Source organism: Cydia fagiglandana, chromosome 27 (genome assembly GCF_963556715.1).
Source record: "Cydia fagiglandana chromosome 27, ilCydFagi1.1, whole genome shotgun sequence".
Classification (NCBI taxonomy): Eukaryota; Metazoa; Arthropoda; class Insecta; order Lepidoptera; family Tortricidae; genus Cydia; species Cydia fagiglandana.
Window position 1 is genome coordinate 7,667,282 of NC_085958.1, and position 16,910 is coordinate 7,684,191.

At 47.2% G+C, this 16,910-nt stretch overlaps 1 protein-coding gene across 1 annotated transcript in view; it reads left to right on the forward strand.

Annotated features, from left to right (window-relative positions):
* Nucleotides 1–16,910, forward strand: part of LOC134677927 (fatty acyl-CoA reductase wat-like) — a 51,235-nt gene that overhangs the window by 23,550 nt on the left and 10,775 nt on the right. Inside the window, exons 4-8 of the mRNA XM_063536373.1 lie at nucleotides 1,496–1,618; nucleotides 2,698–2,823; nucleotides 6,212–6,357; nucleotides 8,490–8,599; nucleotides 16,517–16,594. Coding sequence (XP_063392443.1) covers nucleotides 1,496–1,618; nucleotides 2,698–2,823; nucleotides 6,212–6,357; nucleotides 8,490–8,599; nucleotides 16,517–16,594 — 583 coding nt within the window. The remainder of the gene's footprint in view (nucleotides 1–1,495; nucleotides 1,619–2,697; nucleotides 2,824–6,211; nucleotides 6,358–8,489; nucleotides 8,600–16,516; nucleotides 16,595–16,910) is intronic.

Genomic DNA, 16,910 nt, shown 5'->3' on the forward strand with positions numbered 1-16,910 from the left:
TCGTACACTAAACAAAAGTGGCAACAGTGACAGCTCGCTGAGACCCCGTCTCTATATATTGTAAGTCTATGCGTTTTCAATTCATTTGTTTGTTTATGTTTTTTATTAACCTTTTTAAATTAGGTTTTTATGTGGGTCAATGAGTGGGTCAAAGTTACCCTCCATTGGGTTAAAGTAACCCGAGTTTACGGTATACATTCGTGCCCCGAGTTAGCATGAGTTATAAACATCGATAACTCAAGAGCAAATAGGTAGTTAATTATTTCACTCGAGGGCAAAGTTGTTGTTTAACCGCTCGTGCTAATATTGATACCCGAGCAAGCGAAAGATTCCAAAATTGAACCACGAGCGTAGCAAGTGGTTCGAAAAATGGAATCTTGAGCGTTGCGAGGGTTTCAAAGCATGAGGGTTAAACAAAATTTGCCCCCGAGTGAAACACAATATTTTTCACCACACCAACCCGAAGCAAATATTAAATGTAATATATCAAACAAAATCAAACCAAATCAAATCCAAATGAATGTTATTAAATATTTATCATCCAAAATCATCATTTAAAAGTCAATTCTACCAGCAAACATAAGAAAACAACTCAAAATTTACATTTGATTATGCCTCACATGTGGATAAAATGCAACTTTGCTATTCGTTTTCGAAGTGCAAAGTAAGGCTTCCGAGTTCCGAGCTGAGGTGTGGTGAAAATATTGAAGTGTGTTCATTGTGGCTTAACCACTCAGAACACATACTGTCAAAATTAAGAAGATTTGCCTATGCATTAAAACGACTTAGACAAATATCAACAGAAAATACAGCTCTTCTAGCTTTCCACGCCTATGTCATGTCAAATCTACGCTATGGAATTATTTTATGGGGTAATGTTGGGAATAAAGACCAAGTCTTTAGATTGCAAAAAAGATGCCTCCGTGCTATATATGGTCTTAATCAAGCTGAGTCATGTCGTCCACTGTTTCTCGAAAATAAAATTCTAACTTTTCCAGCCCTTTACATATTTGAAATCAGTCTGTTTGTAAAAAATAATCCGAATATGTTTGAAGGTAGAAATCCAAGACCACGTCTTCAATCTAAGTATGGTTATGATATTGGATATCCTGGGTCAAATTCGGCATTTTTCTCAAAGAGTGTTATGGTTATGTGTCCAAAAATATATAACAAACTACCAATCCATCTAAAGAAGTTGACGCCTATGGAATTTAAAAGAAAACTTTTTCACTGGCTTGTAGAGAAATGTTTTTACAGCATCTCCGATTTTTTAACAGAATAATATAAAACAATATGTACACTCATTTTAAAATTCCATTATTTCGTGTAGCATAAGTTACTATATTTACATAAATGATCTCATTTAGAATTAAGTTCCCATATTGTACGCCTCACAGAGGCAGGACATGAAGACCGTTGTACGTACATTATAATAACATCTCTGTAACTCATGACCAACAATAAATATTTTGATTGATTGATTGATTGTTCCCAGGTATTCGACAGGCTTAAACAAGACGTGCCAAAGTTTCGACACAAGGTGGTGGTGATGCCGGGAGACTGCGAGGCGGTGGGGCTCGGTCTGTCTCTGTCTGACAGACAAATACTTACAGAGAAGGTGAGATTTTTGTTTAAAGCATAGAACAAATGGTGTTTAGCAAAAATGTGTCAAACCCACATTAATTTTGCAATAAAATGTCTATTTTAAGCGTCAATTTTTTGAGTTGACATATTGTAAAATGAATGTGGGTTGACACTTTTTTGCCAAACACCATCCTGCATGCTGATACGCAATAATGTGTCAACCCACATTCATTTTGCAATAAGATGTCAACTCAAAAAATTTACGCTTACACACATTGTTATTTTATCAATATTATACAAAATAGCCATGGAGACTCGCAGGCCCCTGTTGCCGACCGCTGCTCTACAGGAATCGTTTTCCCTCATTTTTCCCTATGTGGCAGTTTTTGGTTTTCATTTGATGGGCTATCAATTAAGCCCCCTCCAGACTATGTGCGTGAATCGCGGCGCGACGTCGCGGAGCGATCATACGCGAAGTTGACGTATGACTCCACACTCGCACACTTCATGGCGATTTCGCAGTTTGGTTTGCGTCAATATGGCGGAAAAGCATCAGCTGATCGAGTTTAACTGTTAGTTATCTATGGCATCATACGTGATTTAGCTGTTTTTCCATTTTGTTTTATCGTAAAACCGTAAAATATAGCTGCTTAATATAATATAATATAAGAATACTAACCTAGATAATAAGTTTATTGTGTTACTAACCATGTATTACTATGTATTATGAATCTTTGTTATTTGAAATAAATGATTATTGTTTGATTGATTGAATATAATATAATCATAATATAATTCATATTTATCTTGCCACAGAGGAGCCAAAATATTGTGTAATGTGGAGCCTTGCAAGTTCGCGCTTCGCATCTCCTTTGACGCGGGCCGAAATACCGACAAAAAACGGAGAACAAGGCGCGAAGGCGTGAACAATCTGCGAAATCGACGCCACACTTGCGTTCGCGGCTTCGCCCGCGATTCACGCGCATAGTCTGGAGGGGGCTTTAGAAGAATGGCATCAATCTATGAAATTATGATTAAATAACACTTGCACAGCCTAGGCTATCAAAATCGCTGCCAACTTAACTTGGTCTAACGCTGCCTACCCTGTTCCAGGTAAACGTGGTGTTCCATTCGGCGGCGACGGTGAAGTTTGACGAGCACCTCCGAGCGGCGCTCGCCACGAATGTTCGCGCGCCACTACACCTACTCAGACTCGCCAGAGATATGAAGGATTTAAGCGTGAGTATATTTTATGAAGTGACGAGCACCTCCGAGCGGCGCTCGCCACGAATGTTCGCGCGCCTCTACATCTGCTGAGGCTCGCGAGAGATATGAAGGATTTAAGCGTGAGTATATTTTATGAAGTGACGAGCACCTCCGAGCGGCGCTCGCCACGAATGTTCGCGCGCCTCTACATCTGCTGAGGCTCGCGAGAGATATGAAGGATTTAAGCGTGAGTATATTTTATGAAGTGACGAGCACCTCCGAGCGGCGCTCGCCACGAATGTTCGCGCGCCACTACACCTACTTAGACTCGCCAGAGATATGAAAGACTTGAGTGTGAGTATATTTTATGAAGCCACGGTGAAGTGACGAGCACCTCCGAGCGGCGCTCGCCACGAATGTTCGCGCGCCGCTACACCTACTCAGACTCGCCAGAGATATGAAAGACTTGAGCGTGAGTATATTTATGAAGTCACGGTGAAGTGGCGAGCACCTCCGAGCGGCGCTCGCCACGAATGTTCGCGCGCCACTACACCTACTCAGACTCGCCAGAGATATGAAAGACTTGAGCGTGAGTATATTATGAAGTCACGGTGAAGTGGCGAGCACCTCCGAGCGGCGCTCGCCACGAATGTTCGCGCGCCGCTACACCTACTCAGACTCGCCAGAGATATGAAAGACTTGAGTGTGAGTATATTTTATGAAGTCACGGTGAAGTGGCGAGCACCTCCGAGCGGCGCTCGCCACGAATGTTCGCGCGCCACTACACCTACTCAGACTCGCCAGAGATATAAAAGACTTGAGTGTGAGTATATTTTATGAAGTCACGGTGAAGTGGCGAGCACCTCCGAGCGGCGCTCGCCACGAATGTTCGCGCGCCGCTACACCTACTCAGACTCGCCAGAGATATGAAAGACTTGAGTGTGAGTATATTTTATGAAGTCACGGTGAAGTGGCGAGCACCTCCGAGCGGCGCTCGCCACGAATGTTCGCGCGCCACTACACCTACTCAGACTAGCCAGAGATATGAAAGACTTGAGCGTGAGTATATTTATGAAGTCACGGTGAAGTGGCGAGCACCTCCGAGCGGCGCTCGCCACGAATGTTCGCGCGCCACTACACCTACTCAGACTCGCCAGAGATATGAAAGACTTGAGCGTGAGTATATTTATGAAGTCACGGTGAAGTGGCGAGCACCTCCGAGCGGCGCTCGCCACGAATGTTCGCGCGCCACTACACCTACTCAGACTCGCCAGAGATATGAAAGACTTGAGTGTGAGTATATTTTATGAAGTCACGGTGAAGTGGCGAGCACCTCCGAGCGGCGCTCGCCACGAATGTTCGCGCGCCACTACACCTACTCAGACTCGCCAGAGATATGAAAGACTTGAGTGTGAGTATATTTTATGAAGTCACGGTGAAGTGGCAAGCACCTCCGAGCGGCGTTCGCCACGAATGTTCGCGCGCCACTACACCTACTCAGACTCGCCAGAGATATGAAAGACTTGAGCGTGAGTATATTTATGAAGTCACGGTGAAGTGGCGAGCACCTCCGAGCGGCGCTCGCCACGAATGTTCGCGCGCCACTACACCTACTCAGACTCGCCAGAGATATGAAAGACTTGAGTGTGAGTATATTTTATGAAGTCACGGTGAAGTGGCGAGCACCTCCGAGCGGCGCTCGCCACGAATGTTCGCGCGCCACTACACCTACTCAGACTCGCCAGAGATATGAAAGACTTGAGTGTGAGTATATTTATGAAGTCACGGTGAAGTGGCGATAACCTCCGAGCGGCGCTCGCCACGAATGTTCGCGCCACTACACCTGCTCAGACTCGCCAGAGATATGAAAGACTTGAGCGTGAGTATATTTATGAAGTCACGGTGAAGTGGCGAGCACCTCCGAGCGGCGCTCGCCACGAATGTTCGCGTGCCACTACACCTACTCAGACTCGCCAGAGATATGAAAGACTTGAGTGTGAGTATATTTTATGAAGTCACGGTGAAGTGGCGAGCACCTCCGAGCGGCGCTCGCCACGAATGTTCGCGTGCCACTACACCTACTCAGACTCGCCAGAGATATGAAAGACTTGAGTGTGAGTATATTTTATGAAGTCACGGTGAAGTGGCAAGCACCTCCGAGCGGCGCTCGCCACGAATGTTCGCGCGCCACTACACCTACTCAGACTCGCCAGAGATATGAAAGACTTGAGCGTGAGTATATTTATGAAGTCACGGTGAAGTGGCGAGCACCTCCGAGCGGCGCTCGCCACGAATGTTCGCGCACCACTACACCTACTCAGACTCGCCAGAGATATGAAAGACTTGAGTGTGAGTATATTTTATGAAGTCACGGTGAAGTGGCGAGCACCTCCGAGCGGCGCTCGCCACGAATGTTCGCGCGCCACTACACCTACTCAGACTCGCCAGAGATATGAAAGACTTGAGTGTGAGTATATTTTATGAAGTCACGGTGAAGTGACGAGCACCTCCGAGCGGCGCTCGCCACGAATGTTTGCGCGCCACTACACCTACTCAGACTCGCCAGAGATATGAAAGACTTGAGCGTGAGTATATTTATGAAGTCACGGTGAAGTGGCGATAACCTCCGAGCGGCGCTCGCCACGAATGTTCGCGCGCCACTACACCTGCTCAGACTCGCCAGAGATATGAAAGACTTGAGCGTGAGTATATTTATGAAGTCACGGTGAAGTGGCGATAACCTCCGAGCGGCGCTCGCCACGAATGTTCGCGCCACTACACCTGCTCAGACTCGCCAGAGATATGAAAGACTTGAGCGTGAGTATATTTATGAAGTCACGGTGAAGTGGCGAGCACCTCCGAGCGGCGCTCGCCACGAATGTTCGCGCGCCACTACACCTACTCAGACTCGCCAGAGATATGAAAGACTTAAGCGTAAGTTTATGACATTTTTTTTAAACAACTATTTTTCATTTTTTCTATTCTTTATTAAGTATTGCAATAGCGCTGGTGGCCTAGCGGTAAGAGCGTGCGACTTTCAATCCGGAGGTCGCCGGTTCAAACTCCAGCTCGTACCAATGAGTTTTTCGGAACTTATGTACGAAATAATCATTTAATATTTATTTACCAGTTGCTTTTATGATGAAGGAAAACATCGTGAGGAAACCGGACTAATCCCCATAAGGTCTAGTTTCGCCCTTTGGGTTGGAAGGTCAGATGGCAGTCGCTTTCGTAAAAACTAGTGCCTACGTCAAATCATGGGATTAGTTGTCAAGCGGACCCCAAGCTCCCATGATCCGTCGCAAAATGCCGGGATAACGCGAGGAAGAAAAAGATTACGCATTAAGGTTAAAGATTAAGCGCAACAATATATGAATAACCAAGCAATATATAACTGTAATTCTTAATTAATAATTTCCAGGTCTTCATGCACGTTTCAACAGCATACTCCAACTCCCACCTGGAGGCGGTTCAGGAGAGGTTCTACCCTTGCGGAGCCAGCTGCGACCACCTGGAGACGGTGATAGACAAACTGACAGATGAGCAGATCGACCAGATGCTGCCCACGTAAGTCCTCTCCTCTCCCTTCTCCTCTTTACCAACCCTATCTGATAGCGGTTCAGGAGAGGTTCTACCCCTGCGCAGCCAGCTGCGAACACCTGGAGACGGTGATAGACACACTGACAGACGAACAGATCGACCAGATGCTGCCCACGTAAGTCCTCCCTCCTCCTCTTTATCAACTCCCACCTGATAGCGGTTGAGGAAAGGTTCTACCCTTGAGGAGCCAGCTGCGACCTGGAGACGGTGATAGACAAACTGACAGATGAACAGATCGACCAGATGCTGCCCACGTAAGTCCTCCCCTCCTTCTCTTTATCAACTCCCACCTGATAGCGGTTGAGGAGAGGTTCTACCCTTGCGCAGCCAGCTGTGACCACCTGGAGGCGGTGATAGACAAACTGACAGATGAGCAGATCGACCAGATGCTGCCCACGTAAGTCCTCCCCTCCTCCTCTTTATCAACTCCCACCTGATAGCGGTTGAGGAGAGGTTCTACCCTTGCGCAGCCAGCTGTGACCACCTGGAGACGGTGATAGACAAACTGACAGATGAGCAGATCGACCAGATGCTGCCCACGTAAGTCCTCCCCTCCTCCTCTTTATCAACTCCCACCTGATAGCGGTTGAGGAGAGGTTCTACCCTTGCGCAGCCAGCTGTGACCACCTGGAGGCGGTGATAGACAAACTGACAGATGAGCAGATCGACCAGATGCTGCCCACGTAAGTCCTCCCCTCCTCCTCTTTATCAACTCCCACCTGATAGCGGTTGAGGAGAGGTTCTACCCTTGCGCAGCCAGCTGTGACCACCTGGAGACGGTGATAGACAAACTGACAGATGAACAGATCGACCAGATGCTGCCCACGTAAGTCCTCCCCTCCTCCTCTTTATCAACTCCCACCTGATAGCGGTTGAGGAGAGGTTCTACCCTTGCGCAGCCAGCTGTGACCACCTGGAGGCGGTGATAGACAAACTGACAGATGAGCAGATCGACCAGATGCTGCCCACGTAAGTCCTCTCTCCTCCTCTTTATCAACTCCCACCTGATAGCGGTTGAGGAGAGGTAGTTCTACCCTTGCGCAGCCAGCTGTGACCACCTGGAGGCGGTGATAGACAAACTGACAGATGAGCAGATCGACCAGATGCTGCCCACGTAAGTCCTCTCTCCTCCTCTTTATTAACTCCCACCTGATAGCGGTTGAGGAGAGGTTCTACCCCTGCGAGGTCAGCTGCGACCATCTGAAGACAGTTTTTTTTTATGATATAGGAGGCAAACGAGCAGAGGGATCACCTGATGGTAAGCGATTACCGCCGCCCATGGACGCGCGTTGCCGGCCTTTAAGATGGGAGTACGCTCGGGTGATAGACAAACTGACAGACGAACAGATCAACCAGATGCTGCCCACGTAAGTCCTCTCATCCCTCCTCCTCTTTATCAACTCCCACCTGGAAGCGGTTCAGGAGAGGTTCTACCCTTGCGGAGCCAGCTGTGACCACCTGGAGGCGGTGATAGACCAACCCCATCTGGTAGCGGTTGAGGAGAGGTTCTACCCCTGCGCAGCCAGCTGTGACCACCTGGAGACGGTGATAGACAAACTGACAGATGAACAGATCGACCAGATGTTACCCACGTAAGTCCTTTCCTCCTCCTCTTTATCAACTCCCATCTGACAGCGGTTGAGGAGTGGTTCTACCCTTGCGCGGCCAGCTGCGACCATCTGGAGACGGTGATAGACAAACTGACAGATGAACAGATCGACCAGATGCTGCCCACGTAAGTCTCCTCCTCCCTCCTCCTCTTTATCAACTCCCACCTGATAGCGGTTGAGGAGAGGTTCTACCCTTGAGGAGCCAGCTGCGACCTGGAGACGGTGATAGACAAACTGACAGATGAACAGATCGACCAGATGCTGCCCATGTAAGTCCTCGCACCTCCTCTTTATCAACTCCCACCTGGAAGCGGTTGAGGAGAGGTTCTACCCCTGCGAGGCCAGCTGCGGCCTGGAGACGGTGATAGTCTTTACCAACTTGTAAGGTTAAATGATAATATCGTAGCTTAAGCAGTTGTACCCTTCGTCTTAACAATATATACCTACATAATACCTACTACATATTAACATATTCTAATAATATTCCAGCATCCTAGGTCCGTGGCCGAATACCTACACATTCACCAAAGCACTAGCTGAGAAAGAGTTGAGGAAAAACGCTGGAGACCTTCCCCTGGGTATCTTCAGGCCGGCCATAGGTGAGTAGCAGGATTAACTTCCAAAGGCCCAAGGTCCTACCTATAGTACTTATTAAGTTCAATGAAATTTAAATCATATATTCAATTGGAACAGAGTCATATTTGTTTTGGTTCGTTCAATTTTCAAACAAAATCAAAATCAACTCTATTCTCTGCACTAATGGTTCAAATTTCAGTGGCAAATCCTGAATTTTTCATTTGTATGGCTGGGCCTTAGGAGGTTAAGGATGACTCACGTTAGACCGGGCCGTGGCCGGCACGGAGCTACCGGAGCTTCGTTTTCTATGGAAAGCACCAGGAGATCACCGGTCAGCCGTCATAGAAAATGAAATGTCGGACGCCCCGGCTCGGTCTAGCGTGTCATCCTTTATACAGGGAGAAACACATATTTTTTTCACCACACCAGCTCGGAAAGGCTTACTTTGCACTTCAAAAACTGATAGCAAAGTTGCATTTTATTCACATGTGAGGCAAAGTAATCAAATGCAAATTTTGAGTTGTTTTCTTATGTTTGCTGGTAGAATTGACTTTTAAATGATGATTTTGGATGATAAATATTTAATAACATTTATTTGGATTTGATTTGGTTTGAGTTTGTTTGATATTTTACATTTAATATTTACTTCGGGTTGGTGTGGTGAAAAATGTTGTGTTTCACTCGGGGGCAAATTTTGTTTAACCCTCATGCTTTGAAACCCTCGCAACGCTCAAGATTCCATTTTTCGAACCACTCGCTACGCTCGTGGTTCAATTTTGGAATCTTTCGCTTGCTCGGGTATCAATATAAGCATGAGCGGTTAATCAACAACTTTGCCCCCTTGTAAAACAAATAACTATTAAGCAATTTTTTTTCTATGGTGTCGGTTGTCTCCATGCTAATACCAAAAAATGTTTAAACCATAGAAAAAAGGTCGTGAAATGTAATGTGGGCTATTACATTCCAGGACTCTTCGCTTACCGAACAGACTATAGTAGTGATGGTCTACTTATATCAACATACCTACCACGGTATAATAATTTAAAAAAAAATTGAATTTTAGGGCAAAGTAGGCACATTAATTACCGTACTATTTACTTTATATTGTGGTATATATTTATTATCTTCCTCGCGTTGTCCAGGCCTCATGGCCCGGGGTCCGCTTGGCAACTATTCCCAAGAATTAGCGTAGGCACTAGTTTTTACGAAAATGACTGCCATATGACCTGACTGTATATTTATATTTTGACGACCAGGCGGCCTAGCACGGTCGCGTTTTTATCCCTTGTCACCATGCCTGTCACGTTCTAACAAGTAAGTGCGAAAGGTGCGCATAGTGATAGTTGATAAAAAATAAGTTCAAAAACTAAAACCCGACTACTGCAAATCGCGCTCTAAAAAGTATGAAACAAGATAGAATTCTTATCTAAAATTATCAAGCAGGAAGTATTATAAATGTTACCATTTTTTTTTATATAAAAATACAACGTAATAATAATTTACTGAATTTTTTATATATTTACAGAGATTCAGAGGATCGCCGTGGTCGTATGCCACGATTATAAACTTAAAAGTAATGTGGCATACGACCACGGCGATCCTCTGAATCTCTGTAAATATATAAAAAATTCAGTAAATTATTATTACGTTGTATTTTTATTATTAATTTTGGGGTCATGATTTCGTTACTAACTTTTTGAAGTCACTTTATATTACTTTTGCGAGGGCGTTCTCAGTACAGAAATGCACGCAGAGCGCCGCCTATATCGGGCTACGCCCGACTCCTTTAGTGAGTATGAGGGCGCCGATGGCGGCCGTCTTTGGAACGCGTACGTCGGGTTACGCTCGACACTTTTAGTATGAGGGCGCCGAAGGCGCCCGGTTTTGGAACGCGTACGTCGGGCTACGCCCGACTCTTTTAGTATGAGGGCACCGATTCGGCGCCCTGGCTTTGGAACGCGTACGTCGGGTTACGCTCGACAAGTTTAGTATGAGGGCGCCGAAGGCGCCCGGCTTTCGAACGCGTACGTCGGGCTACGCCCGACTTTTTTAGTATGAGGGCCCCGAAGGCGCCCGGCTTTCGAACGCGTACGTCGGGCTACGCCCGTCTCTTTTAGTATGAGGCTTTCGAACGCGTACGTCGGGCTACGCCCGACACTTTTAGTATGAGGGCGCCGAAGGCGCCCGGCTTTCGAACGCGTACGTCGGGCTCCGCCCGACTCTTTTAGTATGAAGGCGCCAAAGGCGCCCGGCTTTGGAACGCGTACATCGGGCTACGCCCGACACTTTTAGTATGAGGGCGCCGAAGGCGCCCGGCTTTGGAACGCGTATGTCGGGCTACGCCCGACTCTTCTAGTATGAGGGCGCCGAAGGCGCCCGGCTTTCGAACGCGTAGGTACGTCGGGCTACGCCCGACACTTTTAGTATGAGGGCGCCGAAGGCGCCCGGCTTTGCAACGCGTATGTCGGGCTACACCCGACTCTTTTAGTATGAGGGCGCCGAAGGCGCCCGGCTTTGGAACGCGTACCTCGGACTCCGCCCGACTCTTTTAGTATGAGGGCGCCGAAGGCGCCCGGCTTTGGAACGCGTACGTCGGGCTACACCCGACACTTTTAGTATGAGGGCGCCGAAGGCGCCCGGCTTTCGAACGCGTACGTCGAGCTACGCCCGACTTTTTTAGTATGAGGGCCCCGAAGGCGCCCGGCTTTCGAACGCGTACGTCGGGCTACGCCCGTCTCTTTTAGTATGAGGGCGCCGAAGGCGCCCGGCTTTGCAACGCGTACGTCGGGCTCCGCCCGACTCTTTTAGTATGAAGGCGCCAAAGGCGCCCGGCTTTGGAACGCGTACATCGGGCTACGCCCGACACTTTTAGTATGAGGGCGCCGAAGGCGCCCGGCTTTGGAACGCGTATGCCGGGCTACGCCCGACTCTTTTAGTATGAGGGCGCCGAAGGCGCCCGGCTTTCGAACGCGTAGGTACGTCGGGCTACGCCCGACTCTTTTAGTATGAGGGCGCCGAAGGCGCCCGGCTTTGGAACGCGTACGTCGGGCTACACCCGACACTTTTAGTATGAGGCCGCCGAAGGCGCCCGGCTTTCGAACGCGTACGTCGAGCTACGCCCGACTTTTTTAGTATGAGGGCCCCGAAGGCGCCCGGCTTTCGAACGCGTACGTCGGGCTACGCCCGTCTCTTTTAGTATGAGGGCGCCGAAGGCGCCCGGCTTTGCAACGCGTACGTCGGGCTCCGCCCGACTCTTTTAGTATGAGGGCACCGAAGGCGCCCGGCTTTGGAACGCGTACGTCGGGCTACACCCGACACTTTTAGTATGAGGGCGCCGAAGGCGCCCGGCTTTCGAACGCGTACGTCGAGCTACGCCCGACTTTTTTAGTATGAGGGCCCCGAAGGCGCCCGGCTTTCGAACGCGTACGTCGGGCTACGCCCGTCTCTTTTAGTATGAGGGCGCCGAAGGCGCCCGGCTTTGCAACGCGTACGTCGGGCTCCGCCCGACTCTTTTAGTATGAAGGCGCCAAAGGCGCCCGGCTTTGGAACGCGTACATCGGGCTACGCCCGACACTTTTAGTATGAGGGCGCCGAAGGCGCCCGGCTTTGGAACGCGTATGCCGGGCTACGCCCGACTCTTTTAGTATGAGGGCGCCGAAGGCGCCCGGCTTTCGAACGCGTAGGTACGTCGGGCTACGCCCGACTCTTTTAGTATGAGGGCGCCGAAGGCGCCCGGCTTTGGAACTCGTACCTCGGACTCCGCCCGACTCTTTTAGTATGAGGGCGCCGAAGGCGCCCGGCTTTGGAACGCGTACGTCGGGCTACACCCGACACTTTTAGTATGAGGGCGCCGAAGGCGCCCGGCTTTGGAACGCGTACGTCGGGCTCCGCCTGACTCTTTTAGTATGAGGGCGCCGATGGCGGCCGTCTTTGGAACGCGTACGTCGGGCTACGCCCGACTCGTTCAGTATGAGGACGCCGAAGACGCCCGGATTTGGAACGCGTACGTCGGGCTACGCCCGATACTTTTAGTATGAGGGCGCCGAAGGCGCCCGGCTTCGTAACGCGTACGTCGGGCTCCGCCCGACTTTTTTAATATGAGGGCGCCGAAGGCGCCCGGCTTTGGAACGCGTACAGCCAGCTTCGTACGGACAGCGTGCCTCGTCCGTCTCTTGTATGGCTGTTTCATACCTTTTAGCTGATCTAGACTTCTATACCTATTCACGTTATAAATAAAATATTGCAGGTCATTAAAAAAACACCATGTATAGCGGCCAAACAAATTTCTTTTGCAAAAACCTTCTTGTATCGCCGTAGTCGCGTAACACGCGGATATAATCCAGAGCGTTTGTAGATTCATAGTTCGAATCACCTAACCGATAAATTAATGTTTTATCTGGCGTATGCAAGCAAAGCCGGGTGCAAAAGCTAACAATATTTATATATTTGAAATGTGCTAATCGAGCTCTTTCCAATGATGTATAACACATCATCATTACTTAATTTTAGTTTTTTGGTTCGTGACTTTATGACCTCTAGAGGGCGCAGTGTTAATTTTTTTGTGACGCCATACAGCCTATAACCAGCGGACGATTAAGACGATTCGAATGACATATCGTTTGTTAAATTATAATAAGTACTTTAGAAGTTATGAGGGAACAGATGAACATACATACATACATACATACATACATACATACCCACATACATACCGGTCAAAATCATAACCCTCCTTTTGCGTTGCCGTAGTCGGGTAAAAAATGGAACCGTGCTGCGCCCGCAGTACGGATATGATGGTCGTATTTGTCTACGTGACAGCGTGATAAAACAATGTCCGTCCCTTTCTATCCCGCAGAGTTAAAAAGTGACAGTTGTTTTATCACGTGGATAAATGTGGATAAAGCGATCCATAATAGGCTCAGGGTTGCCAACTCCAATTTTTTTTTACCCCTAGAGCTCAACTTAAAAACCCCTAAAACTGTACTATTATTTTGGAAAACCCACTTCTTCTTCTTCTTCCTAGCCTTAATCCCATCATTTGGGGTCGGCTCTCCTAGTAATTCTTCGCCAGGACTGTCTGTCCCGGGTCGTCTGGGCTGGTATTTTTGATTTATTTAAGTCCCTATTTATAGTGACCATCCATGTTTGTCGGGGTCTTCCTCGCCTCGTCGACGGCGGTGGGTAAATGTGCAGCACTTTCTGTGTCATGTGGTCAGGTGGTCGCCGCATGACGTGACCATACCATCTGAGTCGAGTTTCTTCCAGTTTGTCAGGGATAGGTTTTACTCTGAAACTGCCTCGTATGTGTAAGTTTCGTACGCGATCCAGTAATGTCACACCACCTGCCCAACGCAGCATTCTCATTTCCGCAGTGTGCAGCTTATTTTCCTGTTGTTTCTTTAAAGGCCAACACTCCGCCCCATATAACATAGCTGGACGCACTGCAGCCTTGTACACTTTACCCTTGATGTGCACCGGCATTCTTTTGTCACACAGCACACCCGACAGCTCCTTCCACTTCATCCATCCTGTGTTTATTCGGTGGGTTATGTCAGCATCTATAGATCCATCGCTGCTAATAACTGAGCCAAGATATTTAAAGCTGTCTACCTTTTTTAGTGGGGTGTGCTGTAGTTTAATGGTGTCAAGGCTACTAACGCCGCTAAAGTTACAGTGAAGGTATTCAGTCTTTGGTCTACTGATACGTAGCCCAGCTGATTCCAGTGCTGTCCTCCAATTTTTTAGAATTACTTCTAGGTTGTTTGCGTTTTCGCTGATCAAAACGATGTCGTCTGCGTATAGTAGGTTCCACGGCGGTGCTTGCTGCAAGCTGGCTGTTAGATGGTTCATAACCAGGTTAAACAAGAAGGGACTCAATACTGAGCCTTGATGAACGCCGACCTGGACTTCAAATTCTTCGCTCGTTCCGGCTGCGCAGCGCACTTTTGTTTTGACGTTTAAGTACATGTCTCTCACAACATTCACGTAATGCTCTGGTATGTTGTGCGCTTGCATGGCTTGCCAAATTAACTTCCGTGGAACTCGGTCGAACGCCTTTTCCAGATCGATGAAAACCATATGTAGGTCAGTCTTGTTGTCCCTATACTGTTCCATTAAAATTCTGACTGTGTGGATGGCGTCGGTGGTCGATTTACCTGCGACGAAGCCACACTGGTTTTCTGTTACTTCTGCCAGTTGGAGTAATCGATTACATATGATGCGTTCCCATATCTTCAGGGTATGTGGGATTAGTTTTATTGCCCTGTAGTTTCCACAGAGTCTAACATCCCCTTTATTTTTATAGAATGGAACCAAAAGACTGTTCCTCCATTCGTCCGGCATTCCATCAGTCAGAATTTTGTTGAAGAGGTTTGTCAGGAATACTACTCCATCCGCCCCCAATTTCTTCCATAATTCAGTGGGTATACTGTCTGGACCGGTCGCTTTGTTATTAGCCATTGCTCGAATAGCGATTTGTGTCTCTTCTGGTGTTATACAGGGTATTGGTCCCGCGATCGGTAACGGCGGTTTGGGGGGGTCTAAGCTAGGATATGTTTCATTAAGCAACTGTGAGTAATATTCCCTCCATCTATCCTGGATTTGCTTGTTATCTGTGAGTAGTTGGCCGCTTTCATTTTTGATGTACTTTATGGTCTTTACATCTTTGGTGTTATTGTTTCTGCATTTTGCTATTTTGAAGATTTCTCGGTCGTTTTTGGCTGCTTCGAGTTTGGCGTAGATGTTGTTTTCCGAGCTGGCCTTTGCTTGTGCCACCGTTCTCTTTGCGTCTTTCTTCGCCTCTTTGTAGGCTGTTTTGTCCCCATCATCATTTGTTTGCTGCCACAGCTTGAAAAGGAGTTTTTTGTGTTCTACTTTCTCTTTTACGTCCTCCTGCCACCATTTCGGGTCTTTGTCTCCACATAGTGGTCCTTTTGATATTCCGAGTAGCGTGGTGGCTTTTTGGTCGCAAAAGGTATGGAACTGTTGCCATATGGTGTTAGAATTGCCATCGGTCTTCATTTCTCGGCAGTGGCTTATGATGTCATTGCACAGTTGTGTTCCCTCCTGACGGTATAATCTGTGCCAGCGAATTCTTGATGTCTTGTCCTTCTTTACTTTCACAGACTTTAGCATGACAAATTCTGCGACTAGGATTCGGTGCTGTGTGGTCAAGGGTTCCCCGGGGATTACCTTGCAGTCTCTACACCTTTTAAGGCAAGAGCGATTGGTCAAGATGAAATCTATTTGTGTATGGTTTCCTCCACTTTTGTAGGTAATAAGGTGTTGCTGTGATTTAGTAAAGAAGGAAGATTTTGGAAAACCCACTAAATAAAAAATAAAAGAAATTACACGTGTAATCAATTCTTTATTTATACATTTTCCAGAATTCAGTACATTATTATGATTTTCAACCGGTTCGACATTTTTCTGATTATACATACATACGATCGTTATAGATGGTCAAGCAAATTTTGTCAGTAGAAAAAGGCGCGAAATTCAAATTTTCTATGAGACGATATCCCTTCGCGCCTACATCTTTCAAATTTGTCGCCTTTTTCTACCCTAAAAAAACCACTAAAAATATTTAGCCCCTAAAAAACCCCTAGCTGGTTTATTTCCCCCTAAATCTAGTGGTAAAACCACTAAGTTGGCATCCCTGAATAGGCTTGCAGTCTGGCCTAAAGGCTAGTGAACCTGCCTTTGAAGCCGATGGTCCCGGGTTCGAATCCTGGTAAGGGCATTTATTTGTATGATGATACAGATATTTGTTCCCGAGTCATGGGTGTTTTCTATATACAAATGTAAGTATTTATATATTATATATATCGTTGTCTGAGTACCCACAACACAAGCCTTCTTGAGCTTACCGTGGGGCTTAGGGCAATTTGTGCAAAAATGTCCTATAATATTTATTTATTTATGTTTATTATATTTTACAGTGACATCAACTGCGAAAGAGCCGCTAGTATGCTGGCTGGACAACATGTACGGGCCCACGGGAGTCGCCATCGGCACTGGTGAGTATCAGATCACTCCTTTTATTAGGGTTCCGTAGGTACCTATACTCTGTATCTTTAGGTATTTAAATAAAAGTAAACAAATGATTTGTAAATTTTCGGGTAGTTATAACATTTGACGGCTAACCAACCAAATACAAAACCACCTGAATCTGTCACTGAAGACCTGACTTAACGTACAGAAAGGACACTTCCTACAAATCCGAAGTTTGATAGCGGTTCAGGGTCGAATCATGCTATCCCTTTCTACTATATGGCACTATCCCTTTCGGCTATTTAGGGTTGTCAAAATTCAAGTGATTATCGTATCTGTGGT